The sequence below is a fragment of the Bos taurus genome, chromosome 4 (assembly GCF_002263795.3).
Source record: "Bos taurus isolate L1 Dominette 01449 registration number 42190680 breed Hereford chromosome 4, ARS-UCD2.0, whole genome shotgun sequence".
Taxonomy (NCBI): domain Eukaryota; kingdom Metazoa; phylum Chordata; class Mammalia; order Artiodactyla; family Bovidae; genus Bos; species Bos taurus.
The window spans coordinates 104,875,489-104,898,217 of NC_037331.1; the positions used below are offsets into that span (position 1 = coordinate 104,875,489).

At 42.1% G+C, this 22,729-nt stretch overlaps 1 protein-coding gene across 5 annotated transcripts in view; it reads left to right on the plus strand.

Moving 5' to 3' along the window:
* Positions 1–22,729, plus strand: part of AGK (acylglycerol kinase) — a 100,690-nt gene that overhangs the window by 73,557 nt on the left and 4,404 nt on the right. For all 5 annotated transcript variants that reach the window (XM_059885553.1, XM_024990650.2, XM_024990651.2 and 2 more), the window contains 5 exon segments: positions 4,063–4,142; positions 6,953–7,010; positions 11,549–11,696; positions 12,145–12,239; positions 22,055–22,125. In XM_059885553.1, coding sequence (XP_059741536.1) covers positions 4,063–4,142; positions 6,953–7,010; positions 11,549–11,696; positions 12,145–12,239; positions 22,055–22,125 — 452 coding nt within the window.

Below are 22,729 nucleotides of genomic sequence, written 5' to 3' on the forward strand. Positions count from 1 at the left end.
AATTCTTTATCAGGTAGATTCCCTATTTCTTCCTCTTTTGTTTGGTTTGGTGGGCATTTATCCTGTTCCTTTATCTGCTGGGTATTCCTCTGTCTCTTCATCTTGTTTAAATTGCTGAGTTTGGGGTGTCCTTTCTGTATTCTGGCAGTTTGTGGAGTTCTCTTTATTGTGGCGTTTCCTTGCTCTGTGTGGGTTTGTACAGGTGGCTTGTCAAGGTTTCTTGGTTAGGGAAGCTTGTGTTGGTGTTCTGGTGGGTGGAGCTGTATTTCTTCTCTCTTCTTTCAAAGACTTGGGTTGCTTTTCTGGGTGCCTGATGTCCTCTGCCGGCATTCAGAAGTTGTTTTGTGGAATTTACTCGGCGTTTAAATGTTCTTTTGATGAATTTGTGGGGGAGAAAGTGTTCTCCCCATCCTTCTCCTCCGCCATCTTAGCTCCTCCCCATATTGAGTTGTATGAGTTCTTTATATTTTGTATATTAACCCCTTATCAGATATGTGATTTGCAAACATTTTCTCCCAATCATTTGGTTACCTTCTCATTTTGTTGATGATTTCCTTTGCTATACAGATGCTTTTTAGTATGATGTAGCCCCACTTATGGAGAAGGCAATGGCACCCGACTCCAGTACTCTTGCCTGGAAAATCCCATGGATGGAGGAGCCTGGTGGCCTGCAGTCCATGGGGTTGCGAAGAGTCAGACACGACTGAGCGACTTCACTTTCACTTTTCACTTTCATGCATTGGAGAAGGAAATGGCAACCCATTCCAGTACTCTTGCCTGGAGAATCCGAGGGATGGGGGAGCCTGGTGGGCTGCCATCTATGGGGTCGCACAGAGTTGGACACGACTGAAGTGACTTAGCAGCAGCAGCAGCCCCACTTATTTATTTTTGCTTTTGTTGCTTTTGCTTTTGGTGTCAGATTCAGAAATCATTGCCAAGATTTATGTCAAGAAGCTTACCCTCTACATTTTCTTACAGGAATTGTTTCAGGTCTTCTATTTCAGGTCTTTAATCCATTTTGAGTTAATCTTTGTATATGGTATAAGCTAATGGTCCAGTTTCATTCTTCTGCACATGACTGCCAATTTCCCTAGCATCATTTACTGAAGACATTGTCCTTTCCTCATTGTATATTTTTGGCTCCTTTATCACAAGTTAATTGACTGTATATATGTGGGTTTATTTCTGGGCTTTTAAAGTCTGTTCTCCTGATTTTTGTGTCTGGTTTTATGCAAATGCCATGCAGTTTTAATCATTACCACTTTTGTAATATAGTTTGAAACTGGGAATTGTAATGCCTTCAGCTTTGTTCTTCTTTCTCAGGATTGCTTTGGCTATTTGCATTTATGTGTGTGTGTGTGTGTGGTTCCATGAAAATTTTAGGATTATTCTGTTTCTTTGAAAATGTCATTGGAATTTTGATAGGGATTACATTGAATCTATAGATTGCTTTGGGTAGTGTGGACATTTGAACATCAATGATTTTTTCAGTCCAGGATCACAGAGGATCTTCTTATTTGTTTGTGTCACTTTCAGCATCTTTCATTAATGCCACGTAGTTTTCAAATTTCACCTCCTTGGTTAAATTTATTCCTGGGTACTTTATTCTTTTTCATGCAGTTGTAAATAGGATTGTTTTCTTTATTTCTCTTTCTGATGATTTGTTATTAGTGCATATAAATGTTACAGGTTTTTGTGTATTGACTTTGTATCCTACATCTTTACTGAATTTGTTTATTACTTCTCTCATGTCATATGTAAATAGTGATAGTTTTTCATCTTCCTTTCCAATTTGGATGTCTTTATTTCTTGTTCTTGCCTAATTCCTCTGGCTAAGACTTCCAATACTATGTCGAATAAAAGTGGTGAGGGTAGACATCTTTGTCTTTCTTGTTCAAGATCTTAGACAAAAGGGTTTCAGTTTTTTACTGTTGAATAGGATGTTAGCTGTGGTCTTGTCATATATGGCCTCTATTATGTTGAAGTGTGTTCCCTTTATACCCACTTTATTGAGTTTTTTTTTAATCATAAATCATTGTTGAATTTTATCCCATACTTAAGTGTGTTCCCTTTATAGCCACTTTATTGAGAGGTTTGTTTTCTTTTTATCATAAATTAGTGTTGAATTTTATCACATACTTTTTCTACATCTAGTGAGGTGAACGTATGATTTTCACCCTTTGTGTTAATGTGTCAAATCACACTGACTGATTTGAAGACGTTGAGCCATCCTTGCATCCATGGAATAAATCTTAACTTCATCATGGTCTTATCCCTTTAATGTATGGTTGAATTTGGTTTGCTAATATTTTGTTTAGGGTTTTTACATCTGTATTTGTCAGGAATATTGGCTTTTAATTTTCTTGCGTTGTCCTTGTGTGATTTTGGTATCAGGGTAATGCTGGCCTCATACCGTCAGTCTGGAAGAAATCCCTCCTGTTTTTTGGGAGAGTATGAGAAGGATTTGTGTTAATTCTCCTTTGAGTGTTTAATGAAATTTACCAGTGAAACTGTCTGGTCCTGGATTTTTGTTTGGTGAGAGGTTTCTACTGATTCAGCCTTCTAGCTAGTCATCAGGCTGTTCAGATTTTACCTTATTCTTTAAAATGCCTGGTTGTCTTAGAACTTACGTCATGCTTCCCTGACCATCTGTCTGCTCTGTTCTCTCACTCATACAGTGGCACCCACCCTGTACTTTGATAACACTCGGTACATATCTTTATTCTTTGGACCTACTGCATGTTCTTATTGTCTGTGTCTGTCTATCCCCCCATTATACCTTGAGCTTTTTGAGGACAGACATTTTTTATTGCTAGTTCCTAATATACTATAAATATCCTTAATGATTCATGGAAAAAATGATTAAATGAATGATTAATAGCGTGAGAAAGACTCAGGCCCTGCTATCTTCCACAGCATGCACTTGGTACCCAGGAGACTAATACATCCTTGCCTTGCCCGTCATGATGTAATCTTAACATCACCTCTTTGCTCTACTATTTTTCTCTTCCCTCTACTGTTTCTTCTCTTGCTCAAGCAGGTACAGAGAGCAGAAAAGCAAATTTGCTTCAATCGATAGACAGCCAAGGAGTGAGAGGCCAGTGTCTTTTCCTTGTAGGCTGGCCCTGTTTATGTGTGGTTCTCCTAGAAGAGCCTTGCTTGTTTCAGCATAGTGGGAACAGGAGTGAAAATGGGACAGATGTCCTCTCCTAAGAAGACTTAAGACACTTTCTCTCGGCCAGCAACTTAGAGTGCCAAGAGTCTCCTCCAGTTCCTACTCTGCTTACACTGGTTCTGATGATGGCACAGTGGAAACTGACCTGGTTCTGTGCACGGTTAGCAAATTCTGTGGAGTTGTGTCTAGCAGTTGGCAGCTCTCTTTAGAATGTGGGGGAACCTTTGGGCTTTTGCTGCAATTCTGAGGTATAGGGAATGTCCCTTTCAAAATTCAGATGTGTATATGGAGTATAGACTCTTAGAGGCAGTGGCATTGTTAATGTTTATTTTCTAAAATAGGTATTGCTAAACTCACTGATTTATTAGAATTTGGTGATTATAATATGCAGTATTTGGCCATAAAGCACTGAATTAAACCCGAATCACTTTGCATCCTGATTTGTTATGACAAATACCTGGCTGTATCTTCAGAGACTCAGGTGAAACATTCTGGAGTACATACCAGAACTCTGATGATCTTGCTTGACCACTCTTGGCCCTCCATAGAGAACACAGATTTAAATTACCTCGGACAAGTACATGTGAGAGAAGAAGTTCTGGCTGACCCGATTAATTGGTCCAAGAATCAGCATAGTGATTACAATCTGAAGTATGATAGCATGTTTTCTTGCCAACCGATTCACGAGGCCTAATACACGAATGTTAGTTTCATTTTATTTCAGTACTTTTACTGAGCACTCAAAAGAGTTCATTTCTTAAATTTGGAACATCCCTTTTGGAATTTTATTTTGACGAAACATAGGCCGTGAACGTTTTCTGGCTACTTACCTGTAGAGAGTTCCAGGTTATTGTCATTAATTTAAGTGAAATGTATTTAACTTCCAGGGTGAAAAGGAACAGCCTGTGTTTGCACTCACCGGCCTTCGATGGGGATCCTTCCGAGATGCTGGCGTCTCAGTTAGCAGGTAGAAGGGCACTGGGTTAACCAGTGGTGGTTTTTAAACACCTTCTTACTCTGTCCCTGTCTTTGAGGTTTCAGTATACAGTGATCTCGGAATACATGCGGTGGGCCCAGCGGTTGAATTGTGTATGAATAACAGAAGTGGAGTTTACATTCTGTGTGCACAGAGGCTGGGGGAAGTCCCAGTTTCCTCCACGCTGGCTGAGTGGTAGCTCAGGATGAGCAGTGTCCACCTCTCTTTCTAGACGTCGTATTTGACCGGGGGTGGGGCTCAGCTGGACCAGAGGGACACTGGGTGTCGTCTCCTCCCACCGCCTGCTTAGCTGGGTGCCAAGTGCAAGGCACCACTGGGGCTGCAGCCTCCTGGAGCTTTGACAGCCCTGGTCGGAAGACCCCTTTTCCCCCAAGAGGTGTTCTTTCTGAAGGCCTGGTGGATTCACCGACCCCAGTGGAGGAGGGAGAAAGGCAGAGACCTGGGAATGCCAGAAGGTGGAAGAAACAGGCCTGCGGAGGAGGCCATGAGAGGGCTGCTGGTGGCTTTTCATGGCAACCTGCTTATTTTTGGTGAATTCATTGTGTAGCATATAACTGCCAGCTCAGAAAGAGGGTGTGCCCTGTGCTGTGTGCCATGGAGAGGCCGCGTGGGCAAGGCTTCCTGAGGTGGGGCTGGAGGAGACAGGGCATGAAGTTCAGTCCTAGCTGGTGGGCGTTATTTTCTTTCTTTACCTCTTCTTGACAACATGCTTACAATTTGAGTGTAGTGTAAATGAACGATGATTGAGCTCACACACAGCTCTTATCAAGAAAGCTCTCTTTACTTTGTAGGCATTCTCGCCACATTTTCTTTACAGATATTCCTCTCATTTGTTCCACATGGTTATTCCTGCTAATGAGGTTCCTGACAGTGGACTGTCAAAGGAGAGAGACCACTGAGTTACATCACACACTGCGTTCTTTTGTTTCCAAGTATGCATGGTTATCTTCATTCTGCAAGTCACCTTGTATCTGATCTGTAATCTCACGTGACAGCGGTTTACCATGAGGAATTGCTTAGTTTCCCCTGAGAAAGTCTGATGAGAGTAAATTGCTCTTTTTTTTTTTTTGGCCACACGACGTGCTATGTGGGATCTTCCCTGACCATGTGGGGTTCCTTGACCAGGGATGGACCCCATGCCCCTTACAGTAGAAGTGCAGAGTCCTAACCATCGGACTGCTGGGGAAGTCCTACATTGCTTTCTAAGTGTGTTCAGCACAAGCATAGGTCAGCCCTTGAGGAATATCACACCCAGACCCATATTCTGTTTGATTTCTGAACATGGAATTTTAAAATGCTGGCTGTTATTGTACCTGGACTAGAACCATCTGCTGAGTTGCTCTGTGTGTTACGGGAGAAACAGTGGGGGTGCAACAAGCCATTTCCTAGGTGGCCTCGCAGAGTATCAGTTCAGAATAAAGTTATTTATTTCTAAATCAGTTTAGAAATAAACTGCCTTGGCTGGGATGTGTTTCTGTCTGGCTACCCTGGAAAAGAAGCAAAGCATCGAGTAAGCTTTCAAACAAAGTAACAGAAACCAAAACATTAGATGATCAAAGCGGTTGTTAATAGCCTTGTGGTGCTTACTGGGATAATAGTTAGAATGGTTCTGCTCTGCTCCTTGGATGGCTAAACTCCATACTCTGGTGTTCCAGACCAACTTACTCCGTCGTCATCCCTAACTACCGAGTTCTATGTCTTTGTTTAGAGCTTTTGCTCTGGCAACTACTCTAAGCGCTTCCCGTGCTGCTACCCCTGTCCTGCCTAGAATGATGTCCTTGCCGCCTCCCTGTGTCTGCGTCCAGCCCAGCTTTCTAGGTCTCACGGCCTCACTTTGTTCTTGGGTCATTGGTTGTGCAGGTGTGGCTGCTCCAGTGATTTCAGGCCCATAATGATTTCTTGCGCCTTCTTGACTCTCCTCACCAGTAAATAGTGATCCGTTCATACCATGTCATAGAAATATGTTTGTTTGTCATCGTCTATTCTATTTGGGGGCCTTGTTTTCTCAGAAGCCCGCAAAGGCAAGAATTTTGTACTGATGATATTGCTTCTGTTTCCTCCATATACATCGTCAGTGCTAAATGAGTGCATATTGGTTTGAATTGAATAGGGAGCAGTTAAGATGGGCTGGTAGGTGAAAGAGACATTTTAAGAGAGAAGTCTACTTTATGCTACTTTTCTAAATCCAACCAGGCGTCTTTTTCTCTTCAGTAGCTTTTAGGAATTTAGCAATATGAAGTAGACCCTCTTTACTCCCAGATTTCCATTTCCCATGTTGAAGCTGCATAACATGAGTAATGCGGAATGATGCTGATTTACAGATTTTAATTGTATGTTTGTGCGTTGAGAGAGAACGCGGTGTACAGCATGCAGCCATTCAGCTCACGAGTAATACATTAGCACCCACACCCGCATCTCTTCGTGGCTTTATCACTCTCCACTCATTCAGAATGTGAACTTAACTGTGTTCCACGGTGCAAAGTACATATTACAGTGATACCTGTGAATTTAGAGATTCAAGAAGACTCTGATTATATATCTCATAAATTGCAAGGATTTAGCTGATGTATAACTAATTATGTTCTGTTTGACGTGGTATTCAAATGCAGATTAAAAACTTACTGTAATACTTTTTTATGCTAAACCACAATCTCCAAACCTCCAGAGCAGACACTTCTGGTAGAGGTGTAATTCTAATGTATTATCTGTCCTGAATGGTATCTAGCACATTGATAGTTTTCTTAATAGTCTAATCAGATTTTTATCTTGCTCTTTTTTAGGTACTGGTATCTTGGGCCTCTAAAAACCAAAGCAGCCCACTTTTTCAGCACTCTTAAGGTAAATGCAGGCTACAGTATTGACATTTGACCTCTGGTATTTTGTTATTCCTTTGTGATGTGTGTATTTGGAATTTTTAAAAGTTTCTTGCTATAGATGTATATGGCATGCTCCTAAAATGGGGCCTATTTACTTACACACAAATCCAGAAAGCATTCCTGTTCTGATATTTCTCATCTGCCAACTTATTCTCTATTACCAAGCCCATATTTAATTTCATTTTAGTATTTCACTTCCCTTTGTTCATTCACTCTTAACCAAACAAACCTTGAACACAGTGACCTATATCTCATTAATTACTTGCAAATGTGTCTATATTAGTATCGAGAAGCTAACTGAAGATTTGTATCTGAATACGCCATGAAATTAAAAGACACTTACTCCTTGGAAAAAAAGTTATGACCAACCTAGACAGCATATTGAAAAGCAGAGATATAACTTTGCCAATAAAGGTCCATCTAGCCAAGGCTATGGTTTTTCCAGTGGTCATGTATGGATGTGAGAGTTGGACTGTGAAGAAAGCTGAGCGCCGAAGAATTGATGCTTTTGAACTGTGGTGTTGGAGAAGACTCTTGAGAGTCCCTTGGACTGCAAGGAGATCCAACCAGTCCATTCTAAAGGAGATCAGCCCTGGGTGTTCTTTGGGAGGAATGATGCTAAAGCTGAAACTCCAGTACTTTGGCCACCTCATGTGAAGAGTTGACTCATTGGAAAAGACTCTGATGCTGGGAGGGATTGGGGGCAGGAGAAGAAGGGGATGACAGAGGATAAGATAGCTGGATGGCATCACTGACTCAATGGACGTCAGTTTGAGTGAACTCCGGGAGATGGTGATGGACAGGGAGGCCTGGTGTGCTGCGATTCATGGGATCGCAAAGAGTCGGACACGACTGAGTGACTGAACTGAAATATAGTAGGCTTCAAACAATGCTTTGTGCTTCAAACCATGCTTAACTAGCCAAATATGTGTAGAGGTTGCTGCATTGGACAGTACAAGTATGAGACCATTGCCATCATAAGAGAAAGGTCTATCAGGCTATGCTGTTATAGGCTATACAATGAAGAATATTGGCATAGAGAAAAACTCAACAGTGTATGTTAATGAAAATGCTAATAGAAGAGGCACAGTTACCTTGTACTACGTACCATGTTGAGCTTTTATGCACATGAAAGTAGTATATTTACAGTTTGAATCTGAAAATTGGCAGATGAAGTTTCAATGTAGTAAAGAGTTTGGTTCTATGTAATGTTAACATTCAGAGTATCGAATGGGTTTGAAATTAAAGAAGTAATGTATGTCCATTGCAAAACGTTTATAAAATATAGCTCCCTTTACCTGGAGCTATCCAGTTATTCATTAACAAAGCCATTAAAGTACTAGGGGTAACCAATCTATGTGATTACTAAAATGAACTTGGAGTGCTGGGGAGCAAGGACTTTCTATGCTTAAGGCGAACTGTGTGAGTAAAATGCACGACTGCTGTTGCTTGGAGGAATAATTTCATTGGTGAAATATTCAGGAAGAAATAGAGTAGCTCCGTATTTAAGTTTAGAATCTGGGACCATATAAACTGTTTCTATCATTTCAACAGCAGACAGTGATTGCGTACCTATTGGGTGGCAAGCCCTGCTGTATAATTGGACTACTGGGTCAAATAAGACAGGTCTCGTGCCCTCAAGAAGTGTTCACGTGCCAGGAGTGAGGGCCTGGTAAATCAGCAGTTTGGCAAGTGCTAGGAGAGAAGCAGGAAAGAATAAGATGGAAGCACAGAGGAGGAGCATTTACCTCTGACTGAAGGTCAGTAGAGTCAGCCCAGAGAAGGTGACACTTCAGCCAAATTTTGAAAAATATACTAAAGGGCATTCCAAGTGCAGGGGTCAGGATGTGTGGAGGCAGAGAGGTGTCACATGGTCTTTAATTATGGCCAGTGTGGAGTGGCTTGCGGGCTGACTGCAGGTTTTGACGTGGGATCTGACCTTTATCATGAAAGCACTGGAGGGTCACTGGATCTTAAGCAGGGGAATGACAGGAGCAGGCTTTCACTTTGGCAAGGAATTGTTTGGCAGCAGAATGGACGAGAGATTGGACATTGGTAGTAACAGGCAAAGGCATCAGATAGAAGATTGCTAACACGATCCAGGTGAGGAGAGATGAGGTCTCGCCAAGGTGGTAGTAGTGAACCTTGACCCCAGAGCATTGACTCAAGAGGCACAATCCTCGACAGTCAGCAGGACAAGGGCGTAGTCCCAGGTCTCTGGCTCGAGGGGCTAGAGTTTGGTAACTAGAGTTTTCCGTGAATGCTGATAATATCAGAGTTGGATCACATTCGTGAAGAAAGGTGAAATTCTCAGTTTGGCGCGTATCGAGTTTAACATTACCGGTGGTACAGACCAGTGAAGTCATACAATTATGACTTAGATCTGGAATTCAGAGATATCTGGGCTGAAGAAATAGATTTAAATGTCGTAAGTGTATGAGTGGCATTGAGCTATGGGTTTGTTGAAGTTACTGTTGAGAATAGGTGGGCAGGAGTAACCCATCATTTTAAAGAGCCCGAAATGATGCCCAGAAAATCCAGAGAGAGACTCTGGGAGGAAGTACTGACATAGAAGCCAATGAAAGAGAGAACTTCCAGAAGAGAGCGAGGTTTTAAGAAGCAGCATCAAAGAGCAAAATAAAGAGAGGAAAGTAAGGATCCATTGACTCTGGCAACCCCTGCAGGTTTGGTAACGTGTTAGGTGGAGGGGCCGAAGCCAAATTGAAGAAAGTTCAGGAGTAAACCGGAGGTAAAAACTGGAGGCAGCAGAGCCACTCCTTTAAGAAACTTGACTTTGAAGGAGAGGAGATTAAAAACAGCAGAAGGTACTGAGAAATACAGGTCAGTGGAGCACTCTGGGTTCTTTGTTTTGTTTTTTTAATTAGAGAGCTGTTCATGTGTTTTCTCCCTGAAGCAAAAGTAAAAGCGAATGGGAGGAGAGGAAAGGGCACCAAAAACATGACTGATTCGGCCAAGTCCGTGAGCAAGAGAAAGGGAGTGGATCAGAGCCCTGGACTAGCCTCGGACAGGGGCAGGGACACCTTTTTCCTTGAGACAGGGGAGCAATAAAACAGAGGTCCAGATGAAAACACATTTATAAAGAGGTGAGGCAGTTCTCTCTGATGTCCTTGTATTCTTTCTGAATGGTAGGAAGCAAGGTGATCTTTTGACAGCGAGGTGGGTGGGGAGTTTGGAAGAAGGATGAAAATAGGAAGGTTTAGAAAGATTATCAAGTGACGTAAAAGACCTTAGACCAAGAGCTTATGGTGACCTGGGTATGCTCACTTGGGCGGTGTTTTCCCTGTGTCAGTACTCAGCAGGAGGCCTCATCTCCCCCTCTGATAATACTGAGCCACGATGTAGAAGTACAGACACCAAGTGACAGATTGATCGAGAACTGAGGCTTTTCAGGGTACATGTTAGAGAAGGAAGACACGAGGGCCGAAAGCCATAGAAGAATGATGTAAAATCCACTGTTCACCTGGTTGGTGCTGAGGACAGCTGGAGAGGCCAGGAGCTGGGACTCTCTGAGAGCCCGGTGTGGTTAGAGTCTTCAGGGGCCCCCAGTTCATAGCCCTCTCTTCCTCCTCTGACTTTGAACCAAGTTATGAAAACAAAATGCAGAAACAAAGCAGATGGAAATTGACATACCGGCTTTATCAACGTCAGCAGGCGTGAAGGACACAGTGTAGATACGTGGTCACAATCTGATTTCCTCATGGTCCAAATTGAATTTCTCCGCTTAAAAGACCTCCATCAGGACAGAGGCTGCTAAGTAAGCCCACTGCATGAGGAATCAATGGATGTGTGATTCCGCAGGACTCTGATCACTTACAGAGAAGGAAGAGAAGAGGTTGGGTCTTTCTGGACTTGGGAGGAGTAAGAGATGGAGTGAGAGAAGTCAGAGTTAATTGTTACTGTTTTGTAATTCACCATGTGGAAACTTGAGAACAGGGGAGTGGTTCACCCTGAGAGCACTGAGCACAAAAATATCAACTGGAAGAATAAGGGTAGTGATTAGATAATGGGATACCAGGGCTTTAGACTTCTAAGATGGAGTAGTTCTGGGTACTGATAAGGACAAGGATGTGGCCATGGAAGTGGGTTGCTATGTAGGTTGGAGGCAATGTCAAGGGCTGAGAGGTTAGGGTATTATTTTAGAAATCCTCGAGGACACTGATGAGACCCAAGATGGTACTGGACTCGGGATGCCAGGAAGACGACAGATCTGGAGTGTGAGAATGATGGCCTTTGAAGCAGGAACAAGAAGCCTTGGGCTGGATTTCGAGGCCAGACCAGTGTGGCCTCTGAGTGGAACATGCTTCCCGAAGTAAAGGAAGTATGTGATGCAACTAGATTTCATCAGTCTCATGTGTGTGTCACCATCTCTAAATGAATGATAAATTTCTTATGGTGTGATTCTATGCTGGTTCATATTGAGAAGCTCCAAGAGTTTGTAATTGTGTTGCATGATAAACATTTTTTTCCCTTCATTGAAAGGAGTGGCCTCAGACTCATCAAGCCTCGATCTCGTACACGGGACCTACAGAGAGACCTCCCAGTGGAGCAGAAGAGACCCCGCCCCGGCCCTCCTTGTATAGGAGAATATTACGGAGGCTCGCGTCCTACTGGGCACAACCGCAGGGAGGTGAGGAGCCTGGGGACTGGAGGTTGGAAAGTCCTGGGCAGCTCAGGACTGCCTGAGGCAGACCCCACACCAGTGTCAGACCCTCCCAGAGTTGGGGACGCCTGAACTCAGCCCTCGATGTGCACAGCGCAGGCCCAGACCAGCAGCAGCAAGGTCCCAAGAATGGGAACAACAGCCTGTGTCATTCCTGACTCCCAGCGACTCCCTCTTTCTCTTGCCAGCCTTTATGTCACTGTAGCTGCTTTTGTTGGGTTGTCTCAGGCCTAGAGATTCCATTTTGAACCTGGCTCTTTATCCCATGTATAAAAAGTATGAGATAAAGAAAATTAAGCCTGGGATTCCACAGATGGCCTTGGGAGGCCATCTGAGCTGCTGGCAGCTGGCCGCGGGTGGCAGTGCTGAAATGTTCGTGGGAGATAACTGACTTGTATTGGATGCATTCACACAGCCCTGCAAGAGGTGAACCCAGAGGTCTGGAAGGAAGTGCAGTTGTCCACCCTTGAACTGTCCATCACAACCCGGAACAGTCAGCTTGACCTGGCAGTAAGTGTGCTTTTTTTTTTTTTTTTAATTAGAAAAGCATTTCGGAAAAGTGACAAAGGCTACAAAGGCTGCACACTCTTCTAGTAACTTGGTGTTTTTATTTTTACCCTGTGGGGGGAGAGAGGGGTCAGGAACAAGAGGATGTGGGATCCCTTTGAGGAATAACAGCATGAGAAGAAACAGCTGAGTGAAGTGCCTAAAAGCTTATGGGGCTCTGGTCAAGTATCTGTCACCAAGCTTTGTGCCTGGAGAGAACTGAGGGCAAAGGGCCTTTAGCAGTGGAGTTAGTCTACTCCTGTTTGTTATAGGAGTCACAAGTTGCAGAACTTTTACTTGAGTAAACATCTATTATTTTTGTGACTGTATTAAATATATAGATTTAGATCTCCAGGGAAGAAAACTATATATATATATATATATATATATATATATATACACACACATACATACACACACACACACACAAATATCTGTATTTACATATTTTGAGTCCAATCTATTGACATGGATTGTCCAATATAATAGCCACTAGTCACAGGTAGCTGTTTAAATTAATTACAAAATAAAATTTAAAACTAATTTCTCCTGCTATGTGTCACGTGCCATATGTGGCTAGTAGCTACCATATTGAAAAGCACAAATATAAAATATTTCTACAGTGCAGAGAGTTCTCCTGGAGAGTGCTGATACGGACAACAACGCTAAAAAATATTCTGAAATAAATCAGAGGTTAGCAAACTGGTCTGCTACCTGTTTTACTACAGCCTGCAAGCCAGGAATTGATTTTAAGTTTTTAAATGGTTGGAATAAAGTCAAAAAAGGAATTATATTTTGTGATAGGTGAAAAGTTATACGAATTCAAGTTTCAACATCCATAAGTAAAGTTTTACTGGAACAGAGCTGTGTTCATCCATATCCGTGTTGTCTGTGGCCATTCTTGTGCTGCAATGGCAGAGCTGAGTCATTGTGACAGAGACTGAATGGCCCAAAAGCCTAAAACATTTACTCTCTGACCATCCACAGTCAAAGTTTACTGACCCCTGGTCTAGAGGAAACCTTAGTAGTTTATGTTAATGAAGATGCCGGCAGGAAGGTTATTCTTAACCATGGACCAATACTATGTTTAGCTTTTAAGTAAATCAAAGTAGTATGTTCACAATTGACCTGGTCAATCTGAAAACTGGCACATGGAATTGAATGTATGGATGTAGTATGGTGAGTAAGGGAGAGAGGTGCAGTGGGAAGCTTGATTCCAGTATTAATATTCAGAGTGTAAAACTAATGCATGTCTGTTGTATAACATTTGGACCACATAGCTCTTTTCACTTTCTAAATTGATTCCAGTTGGATTAAAAGGTTAAATGTAAAAAAAATCAAAATTATGAAAGTACTAGAGTGAAGTCTTAAGTGATTATCAATATAAACTTGGGAGGACAAGACTAAACTGCCACCTGAGGCAAAAGTCATATTGACACATTTGTGTACTTCTAATAAAAAATAAACAAAAATTTTTGTGAAAATTGGAAAAAATATTAGGATATGATAGACCCAGAATTCATAGCTTTCCTTTATACTAAACTGTTATACTAATCAATAAGAGATGGACAAAGGATTCATATAAACAACAGGCAGAGGACAAAAATAGAAATTCACAGAGGAAGTAAACATAAAAAATCACTGGTATTTACTACATGAGAAGCACTGTGTAAAAGAGAATTGTACATAGTGTCAGCGCATGTACTCATCATAACTGCACTATCAGTTGGATATAATGTCTATCTTAATTTCACAAGTAAAGAAAAAAATGCTTAATGTCAAAGAAATACAAATTAAAATCATAAATATTGAATGGCCGTAAATTAAAAATCATGCTAGTTTCCAGTGTGGGCGGGGAAATGGGCTATCAGGTATTACTGGAGGGAAGAGGGCTCAGAACACCCTTTCTCCACGGCATTGTGGCAGTATATATGAAGCAGCTGAAATACAAGCACACCACTGGCCCTGTTAGCATATTTCTAAAAATGTATCCGTCAAAAATAATCAGATGATGTATAAAGACAAGACAATCCCTTATTTCTTACATAATGGGATTCTGGAAATGTTGGTGGCAGTGAATGTATTAAGGTTAAAAAATACTCTGTTAAAAAGAAAGATAAGATTTCTAATTATGCATTTCCTTTATTCCCAGTCTCTGATGATATGTATTTCCAGTGTTTTGTTCGTGTTCTTTAACCTTGTTCTTTGCTCTGATTATTGAATACCAGTGAATGGATCGAGTTCAGCAAGCAGGTGATTGTGGCTAGAGATTAGCTGCATTCAGAATGCCGAAAGCTTTTTATCTTTGTGCCAATTATAAAAGTATATGATCCTGTGCTGCTTATCACTGGCAGCAGTGCATTCATTTTCTTTTATTCCAAAACCTTTTTGTCAAAATAAAAGCTAATGCAATAAAATATTCAAAGACAATAAAGCTGCCATGTAGTAGCTCAAAATGTTCATTTATCATTTAAAAAGAAAAAGTCCATTCAGAGTCTGAAAGAAGCTTTAGGGGTGTAGAATGTTTGAAAATTAGGATCTTTTGCAGAGCTATGTTCACTGTATTTATCATTGCAAAATACATGAAACAAAACTAATCAGGCAACTGATTAAATAGATTTTGATGCGTTTAGTTGCTCAGTCATGTCCAACTCTGTGCAACCCCATGGATTATAGCCCCCAGGCTCCTCTGTCCAAGGAATTTGAATACTGGAGTGGGTTACTACTTGCTACTCCAATAGATTTTGGTACATGTATTTAAATGTATTTAAAAGTTTCTCTACCAGCATGGAAGATGTTCGTTGTATATTTAAATGAAAAACCAGGTAATATGATTTGCATCAAATGATTCCATATATATGTTAAAAAGAAATACTCCCACTTCTAATTGAATTTTGTGAATGATAGAGTTCAGTTCAGTTCAGTTGCTCAGTCGTGTCTGACTCTTTGCGACCCCATGAACCGTAGCACGCCAGGCCTCCCTGTCCATCACCAACTCCTGGAGTCCACCCAAACCCATGTCCATCGAGTCGGTGATGCCATCCAACCATCTCATCCTCTGTCGTCTCCTTCTCCTCCTGCCCTCAATCACTCCCAGCATCAGAGTCTTTTCAAATGAGTCAGCTCTTCACATCAGGTGGCCAAAGTATTGGAGTTTCAGCTTCAACATCAGTCTTTCCAATGAACACCTAGGACTGATCTCCTTTAGGATGGAGTGGTTGGATCTCCTTGCAGTTCAAGGGACTCTCAAGAGTCTTCTCCAACGCCTCAGTTCAAAAGCATCAATTCTTCGGTGCTCAGCTTTCTTTATAGTCCAGCTCTCACATCCATACATGACCACTTGACTAGAGGGACCTTTCTTAGCAAAGTAATGTCTCTGCTTTTTAATATGCTGTCTACGTTGGTCATAACTTTCCTTCCAAGAAGTAAGCATCTTTTAATTTCATGGCTGCAGTCACCATCTGCAGTGATTTTGGAGCCCAGAAAAATGAAGTCAGCCACTGTTTCTACTGTTTCCCCATCTATTTGCATGAAGTGATGGGACCAGATGCCATGATCTTAGTTTTCTGAATGTTGAGCTTTAAGCCAACTTTTTCACTCTCCTCTTTCACTTTCATCAAGAGGCTTTTTAGTTCCTCTTCACTTTCTGCCATAAGGTGGTGTCATCTGCATATCTGAGGTTATTGATATTTCTCCTGGCAATCTTGATTCCAGCTTGTGCTTCTTCCAGCCCAGCGTTTCTCATGATGTACTCTGCCTAGAAGTTAAATAAACAGGGTGACAATATACAGCCTTGACGAACTCCTTTTCCTATTTGGAACCAGTCTGTTGTTCATGTCCAGTTCTCACTGTTGCTTCCTGACCTGCATACAGGTTTCTCAAGAGGCAGGTCAGGTGATCTGGTATTCCCATCTCTGTCAGAGTTTTCCACAGTTTATTGTGATCCACATAGTCAAAGGCTTTAGCATAGTCAATAAAGCAGAAATAGATGTTTTTCTGGAACTCTCTTGCTTTTTCAATGATCCATTGGATGTTGGCAATTTGATCTCTGGTTCCTCTGCCTTGTCTAAATCCAGCATGAACATCAGGAAGTTCACGGTTCACATATTGCTGAAGCCTGGCTTGGAGAATTTTGAGCATTACTTTACTAGTGTGTGAGATGAGTTCAATTGTGTGGTAGTTTGAGCATTCTTTGGCATTGCCTTTCTTCTGGATTGGAATGAAAACTGACCTTTTCCAGTCCTGTGGCCACTGCTGAGTTTTCCAAACTTGCTGGCATTTTGAGCGCAGCACTTGCACAGTGTCATCTTTCAGTATTTGAAATAGCTCAACCGGAATTCCATCACCTCCACTAGCTTTGTTTGTAGTGATGCTTCCTAAGGTCCACTTGACTTCACATTCCAGGATGTCTGGCTCTAGGTGAGTGATCACACCATCGTGATTATCTGGGTCGTGAAGATCTTTTTGGTACAGTTCTTCTGTGTATTCTTGCCACCTCTTCTTAATATCTTCTGCTTCTGTTAGGTCCATCCCATTTCTGTCCTTTATCGAGCCCATCTTTGCATGAAATGTTCCCTTGGTATCTCTAATTTTCTTGAAGAGATCTCTAGTCTTTCTCATTCTGTTGTTTTCCTCTGTTTCTTTGCATTGGTCGCTGAGGAAGGCTTTCTTTTTTCTCCTTGCTATTCTGTGGAACTCTGCATTCAAATGGCTATATCTTTGCTTTTCTCCTTTGCTTTTCACTTCCTTTCTTTTCACAGGTATTTGTAAGGCCTCCTCAGACAGCTGTTTTGCTTTTTTGCATTTCTTTTTCTTGGGGATGGTCTTGATTCCTGTCTCCTGTACAATGTCACAAACCTCTGTCTATAGTTCATCAGGCACTCTGTCTATCAGATCTAGTCCCTTAAATCTATTTCTCACTTCCACTGTATAGTCATACAGTGGTTTAGTCATCTGGTGGTTTTCTCCACTTTCTTCAATTTCAGTCTGAATTTGGCAATAAGGAGTTCATGATCTGAGCCACAGTCAGCTCCCGGTCTTGTTTTTGCTGACTGTATAGAGCTTCTCCATCTTTGGCTGCAAAGAATATAATCAGTCTAATTTCAGTGTCGACCATCTGGTGATATCCATGTGTAGAGTCTTCTCTTATGTTGTTGGAAGAGGGTATTTGCTATGACTAGTGCGTTCTCTGGAGAAGGCAGTGGCACCCCACTCCAGTACTCTTGCCTGGAAAATCCCATGGATGGAGGAGCCTGGTAGGCTGCAGTCCATGGGGTCGCTAAGAGTTGGGCACGACTGAGCGACTTCACCTTCACTTTTCACTTTCATGCATTGTAGAAGGAAATGGCAACCCACTCCTGTATTCTTGCCTGGAGAATCCCAGGGATGGGGGAGCCCGGTGGGCTGCCATCTATGGGGTCACACAGAGTCGGGCACGACTGAAGTGACTTAGCAGCAGTGTGTTCTCTTGGCAGAACTCTCTTAGCCTTTGCCCTGCTTCATTCTGTACTCCAAGGCCAAATTTGCCTGTTACTCCAGGTGTTTCTTGACTTCCTACTTTTGCATTCCAGTCCCCTATAATGAAAAGGACATCTTTTTTGGGTGTTCGCCCTAGAAGATCTTATAGGTCTTCATAGAACTGTTCAACTTCAGCTTCTTCAGCGTTACTGGTTGGGGCATAGACTTGGATTACCGTGATATTGAATGGTTTGCCTTGGAAATGAACATCAGAGGTAAGGAGCAGCAGCTGCGCTTTGCTGGGGCAGCCATGAAGAGAGACCCCACGTCCAAGGTAAGAGAAACCCAAGTAAGACGGTAGACACTGAGAGAGGGAATCAGAAGGCAGACAGACTGAAACTACAATCACAGACACCTAGCCAATCTGATCACACGGACCACAGCCTTGTCTAACTCATGAAACTAAGCCATGCCATGTGGGGCCACCCAAGACGGCGGGTCACAGTGGAGAGGTCTGACAGAATGTGGCCCACTGGAGAAGGGAATGGCAAACCACTTCAGTATTCTTGCCTTGAGAACCCCATGAACAGTATGAAAAGGCAAAAAGATAAGACACTGAAAGATGTACTCCCCAGGTCGGTAGGTGCCCAATATGCTACTGGAGATCAGTGGAGAAATAACTCCAGAAAGAATGAAGGGATGGAGCCAAAGCAAAAACAACACCCAGTTGTGAATGACCTGGTAATGGAAGCAGGGTTCAATGCTGTAAAGAGCAATATTGCATAGGAACCTGGAATGTTAGGTCCATGAATCAAGGCAAATTGGAAGTGGTCAAACAGGAGATGACAAGAGTGAACATCAACATTCTAGGAATCAGTGAACAAAGATGGACTGGAATGGGTGAGTTTAACTCAGATGACCATTATATCTACTCCTGTGGGCAGGAATCCCTTAGAAGAAATGGAGTAGCCATCATAGTCAACAAAAGAGTCCAAAATGCAGTACTTGGATGCAGTCTCAAAAACGACAGAATGATCTCTGTTCGTTTTCAAGGCAAACCATTCAATGTCACAGTAATGATAGAGGGTGAAGCTCTAATTTTATTTTCCTTCCATATAGAAAGCCAGTTGTCCAAGCATCATTTATTGAAATGTGCCCCACCCCTCCCCCCTCCCACTGATCTGCAGTAAACCTGTCATACATCAAGAATTTGTATACATGGAGGTGTTCCTAAGTCTACTCTGTTGCTTTATTTTTCTGTATTTGTACTAGTACTATGCTTGTCTTAATTATTAGTTTTAGAGTAAGTCCCTCTGTTTTTCTTCTTAAAGGGTTTCTTGGCTATTCTTGGCTCTTTGACTTCAATAAATCTCTTAGAATGTTTAAGTTCTACATAAATATCTGTTATAAAATCGATCAGGATTCCATTGAACCTGTAGATCAGTTCGAGGAGAAATGACATTTTTTACAACATTGACTCTTCTGTCATATAAACATGGCATATCTCTTCATTTATTTAGGCTTTTAATGTCTTTCAGTGAAGTTTTATGATTTTCTTTAACATTTTGTCTTGCTGAGTAGATTCCTGGTTATTTTAATTTTTGACATTGTTGTAAATAGTGTCTTTTAAAATGTCATTTTTTAACTGATTTAGTAGACGGTCATGTAATTGATTTTTTTATATTGATGCTGTACCAGCAACCTACAGTTCTTATCATGTTTATGGATTCCTTTAGATTTTCAATAGGTTCAGTCATGCCAACTGCAAATGGTGCAGTTGATATGATTTTTTTCCTTTCAAATACTTAACCTTATAACCTTTTGCCTTGTCACGTTGGCTAGGACCTCAGTACTGGGTTGAACAGAAGCAGTATTGGCAGGAGTCCTTGTCTCATTCCTAATTTAGAGAAAAAGGCTTTACTGCTTCATTCTTGAATTTGATGGTTTTTTTTAAAAATAGATAGCCTTTATCAGATTAAGGAAGTTCCCTTCCATTCCTATCTTAGTTTGCCAAGAGTTTTTATCATGAGTGGTTATATAATTTTATCAAGTACCTTTTCAGCCACTACTGAGATAAGGCTTTCTCACTGAATCTGTTGTATTACAATACATTGATTTCTACACTTGCACGCTTTACAAAAGTCAAATCCTAGACTCGTATATATATCCACTTACCCCTTTTGATGTCTCATATACATTTCAGTCTTGGCATGTCCTGAGCTCCTCAGCTTCCCTCCCACCCCCTGAAAACCGCCTTATTCTCACTCTTCCTCCAGCGCAGCTGATTGTCACTCCATTCTTCTAGTTGTTCAGGCCAAACATCTTGGATACTCCTTGTCCACACCTGAAACCTCTGGGGAAATCCTAGTGGCCGCGCCTTCTGTTAATGAATATTGCCAGCACGTCACAGTCTCCCCTGCCAACTGTTCCAAGCCAGGGTCGTATTTTAGCCCAATTATTACAATAGGTCCCTAAGTGGTCTCCCTTCCCCTTTCACTCTTCTCTAGACACAGTATCCAGAGATATCCTTAAAAAAACAAAAAGCACATCACATTTCTCTGCTTAAGACCTTCCAGTGGCTTTTTGCTGCGCTCAGCCTAATGGCCAGCTTCCTTGCAGGGCTGTCCAGTGTCTGTCCTCTCTGATTTCTCCTCCTCTTGTCTCCTTTTCCCACTCTGCTCTGGCCGTGCCGGCTCCATGCTGTTGTTTCCCACGTCACACCTGCTCCCACCGAAGGCCCCTGCCCTGCCAGTATCCGTTGTGTGGACTGCGCGTCCCTAGACCAGTGGTTCTCAAAGTGTGGGCCTTAGATCAGCAGCAGGAGCATCGCTTGGGACCTTTTAACAAAGAAGGTTCTCGGGACCAACCCCAGATTATTGAACTGTAAGCTCTGAGAATGGGGCCGAGTCTGAATTTAACAGCCACCCTGGTGACAGAAAGCTTGCCCTGGGTTTCCACAGTTGCTGCACCTTCCTCAGGTGTCTGCTTAGAGGTTACCTCGTCATATTTCTAATATACTCTATACCACTTATGCTAATGCACATACTCTCCAGCTTACTATTTTTATACTAGCATACTCTAGCATACTTCTAATATTTGTGATCACTTATTACTTTATTATGGTTGTGTTTTGTTCATCCCTTCACTGCCTCCGGTAGAATGTAGGTTCCTTGTAGGCAGAAATGTTCGTGTTTCTGGTTCGTTGAGGGGACCCTAGCACTTAGAAAAGTTCATGGTACAAAGATGACAATAAGTCGTTTAGTAAGAGGTGACCTTAGAGCAGAGTTATCCCTCTGTGTTTTGTAATTCCTGGTTGAGATGTTAAAGTTGTGCTTTGGTTGAGCCCTTTAATCTTGGGCAAAGGCTGACAGCTTGCAGAGGCCTGGGGATGACCCTGGGGCTATGAATTTTGAACCTTTCCAAAAAGAACAAAATTCTATTTGAAGCAGACCCAGAACGATTGGGATTGATTTATAGAGGGCCAGATTGTATTGCTCACTACCAACTGGTAGTAAATTTCGGGGGTGGCCAAAGAACCAAGTCTGTTTTTTTATAGCCACTTCCTTGTAGCTTAGTTCTTCCAGAACATTCTGTGGTTGGGAATGCAGTGTTTTAAAAACATTTGTTGTTGTTTAGTCACTGAGTCACATCCCACTCTTCTTGTGACCCCTTGGACTGTAGCCTGCCAGGTTCCTCTGTCCATGGGATTTCCCAGGCAAGAATACTGGAGAGGGTTGCCATTTGCTCCTTCAAGGGATCTTCCCAACCCAGGGATCACACCCACAACTCCTCCATTAAAAACACTTCCATTCCATGGCATAAATGGATTGCTGCTCTTCAACTCTGGCCACTCACTAAGTTTGCATGTAGAGAGTTAAAAAAAAAATCCAGATACTTCTCCACACTAAGAAGCCGATCAAGCTGGTATGGTGTGATGCTGACATACAGTGAGGGTGGAGGCTTGCTGGGAGAGAGGCTTGCCAGGGAGGGGACCCTTGAGACTGTAACAACTGTTATTATCAGCAAGCAACAGAACTTGACCAACCTCCAAACCTGAGTTTTTACCTAGCTTATGTATATAGTCAAAAAAAAAAAAAAAAAGCAAGCAACGGAGATGAATTTTATGGTATGTAAATTATGCTTCAATAAAGGTCTTAATGAAAAAGGAAAGAAGGACTGAAAATATACTCAGGATTAAGTCATTCAAAGTCAAGTCCCTTCTGTAATACACAGCTCCAACCACGACCCTCCAAGGCTAAGAGGGCAACAGGGTCCATAGGCCAAAATTCAGAGCATTAACATTAATTTTCCTAACTTTTCAGAGCAAAGAAGACTTTATGAACATCTGCATGGAACCCAACACCGTCAGCAAAGGAGACTTCATCACTATAGGGTAAGCGGACTGGGGTTTGTAGGCAGTGAGGCTTTAAGTGGTTTGTGTTTTCAGACTTTACCAATCCGAGCGCCCAGAAAGTCCAAGCAGAGATCTCACTGAAGACTTGCGTGGTTTGGGAACTGTAGCACCCTTTTGTTTTTGGGGTTGGCATGCGTAGTGCATGTCTCCTAGTTTGGCCTTCCCCTTGCATTTTGGGAAGATCAGAGTTTGGGAACTGTCTTAGTCTTTTGACTGAAATGACAGGAGTCAGTGTAACATGGTATCCTGGCCAGAATTTTGGCCTCAGGGTCTGAACTACTGGATACAAATCTTGACTTTGCCACTCACTGGCCTCATGATCCTTTACCTTCCCTGAATCCTGGAGTGGAATAACATAATTGCTTCTCTCTCTCAGGGTTGTTTTTGAGTCTCATATGAGGGACTGTGTGGGCAAAGTCTTTTATCAGCGTGAAGTACCATCAGTTACCATTCATGTCAGCTCACCTTGCCTCTTCCCAGGGCATTAATGAAAAGGTATTGAGTACCTTGGACATTTTCCAGACTTTTTTTTCCCTTTTCCACTACAAAATACCCTCCCAAGTCCTGTCTGATTTGTTAAGCC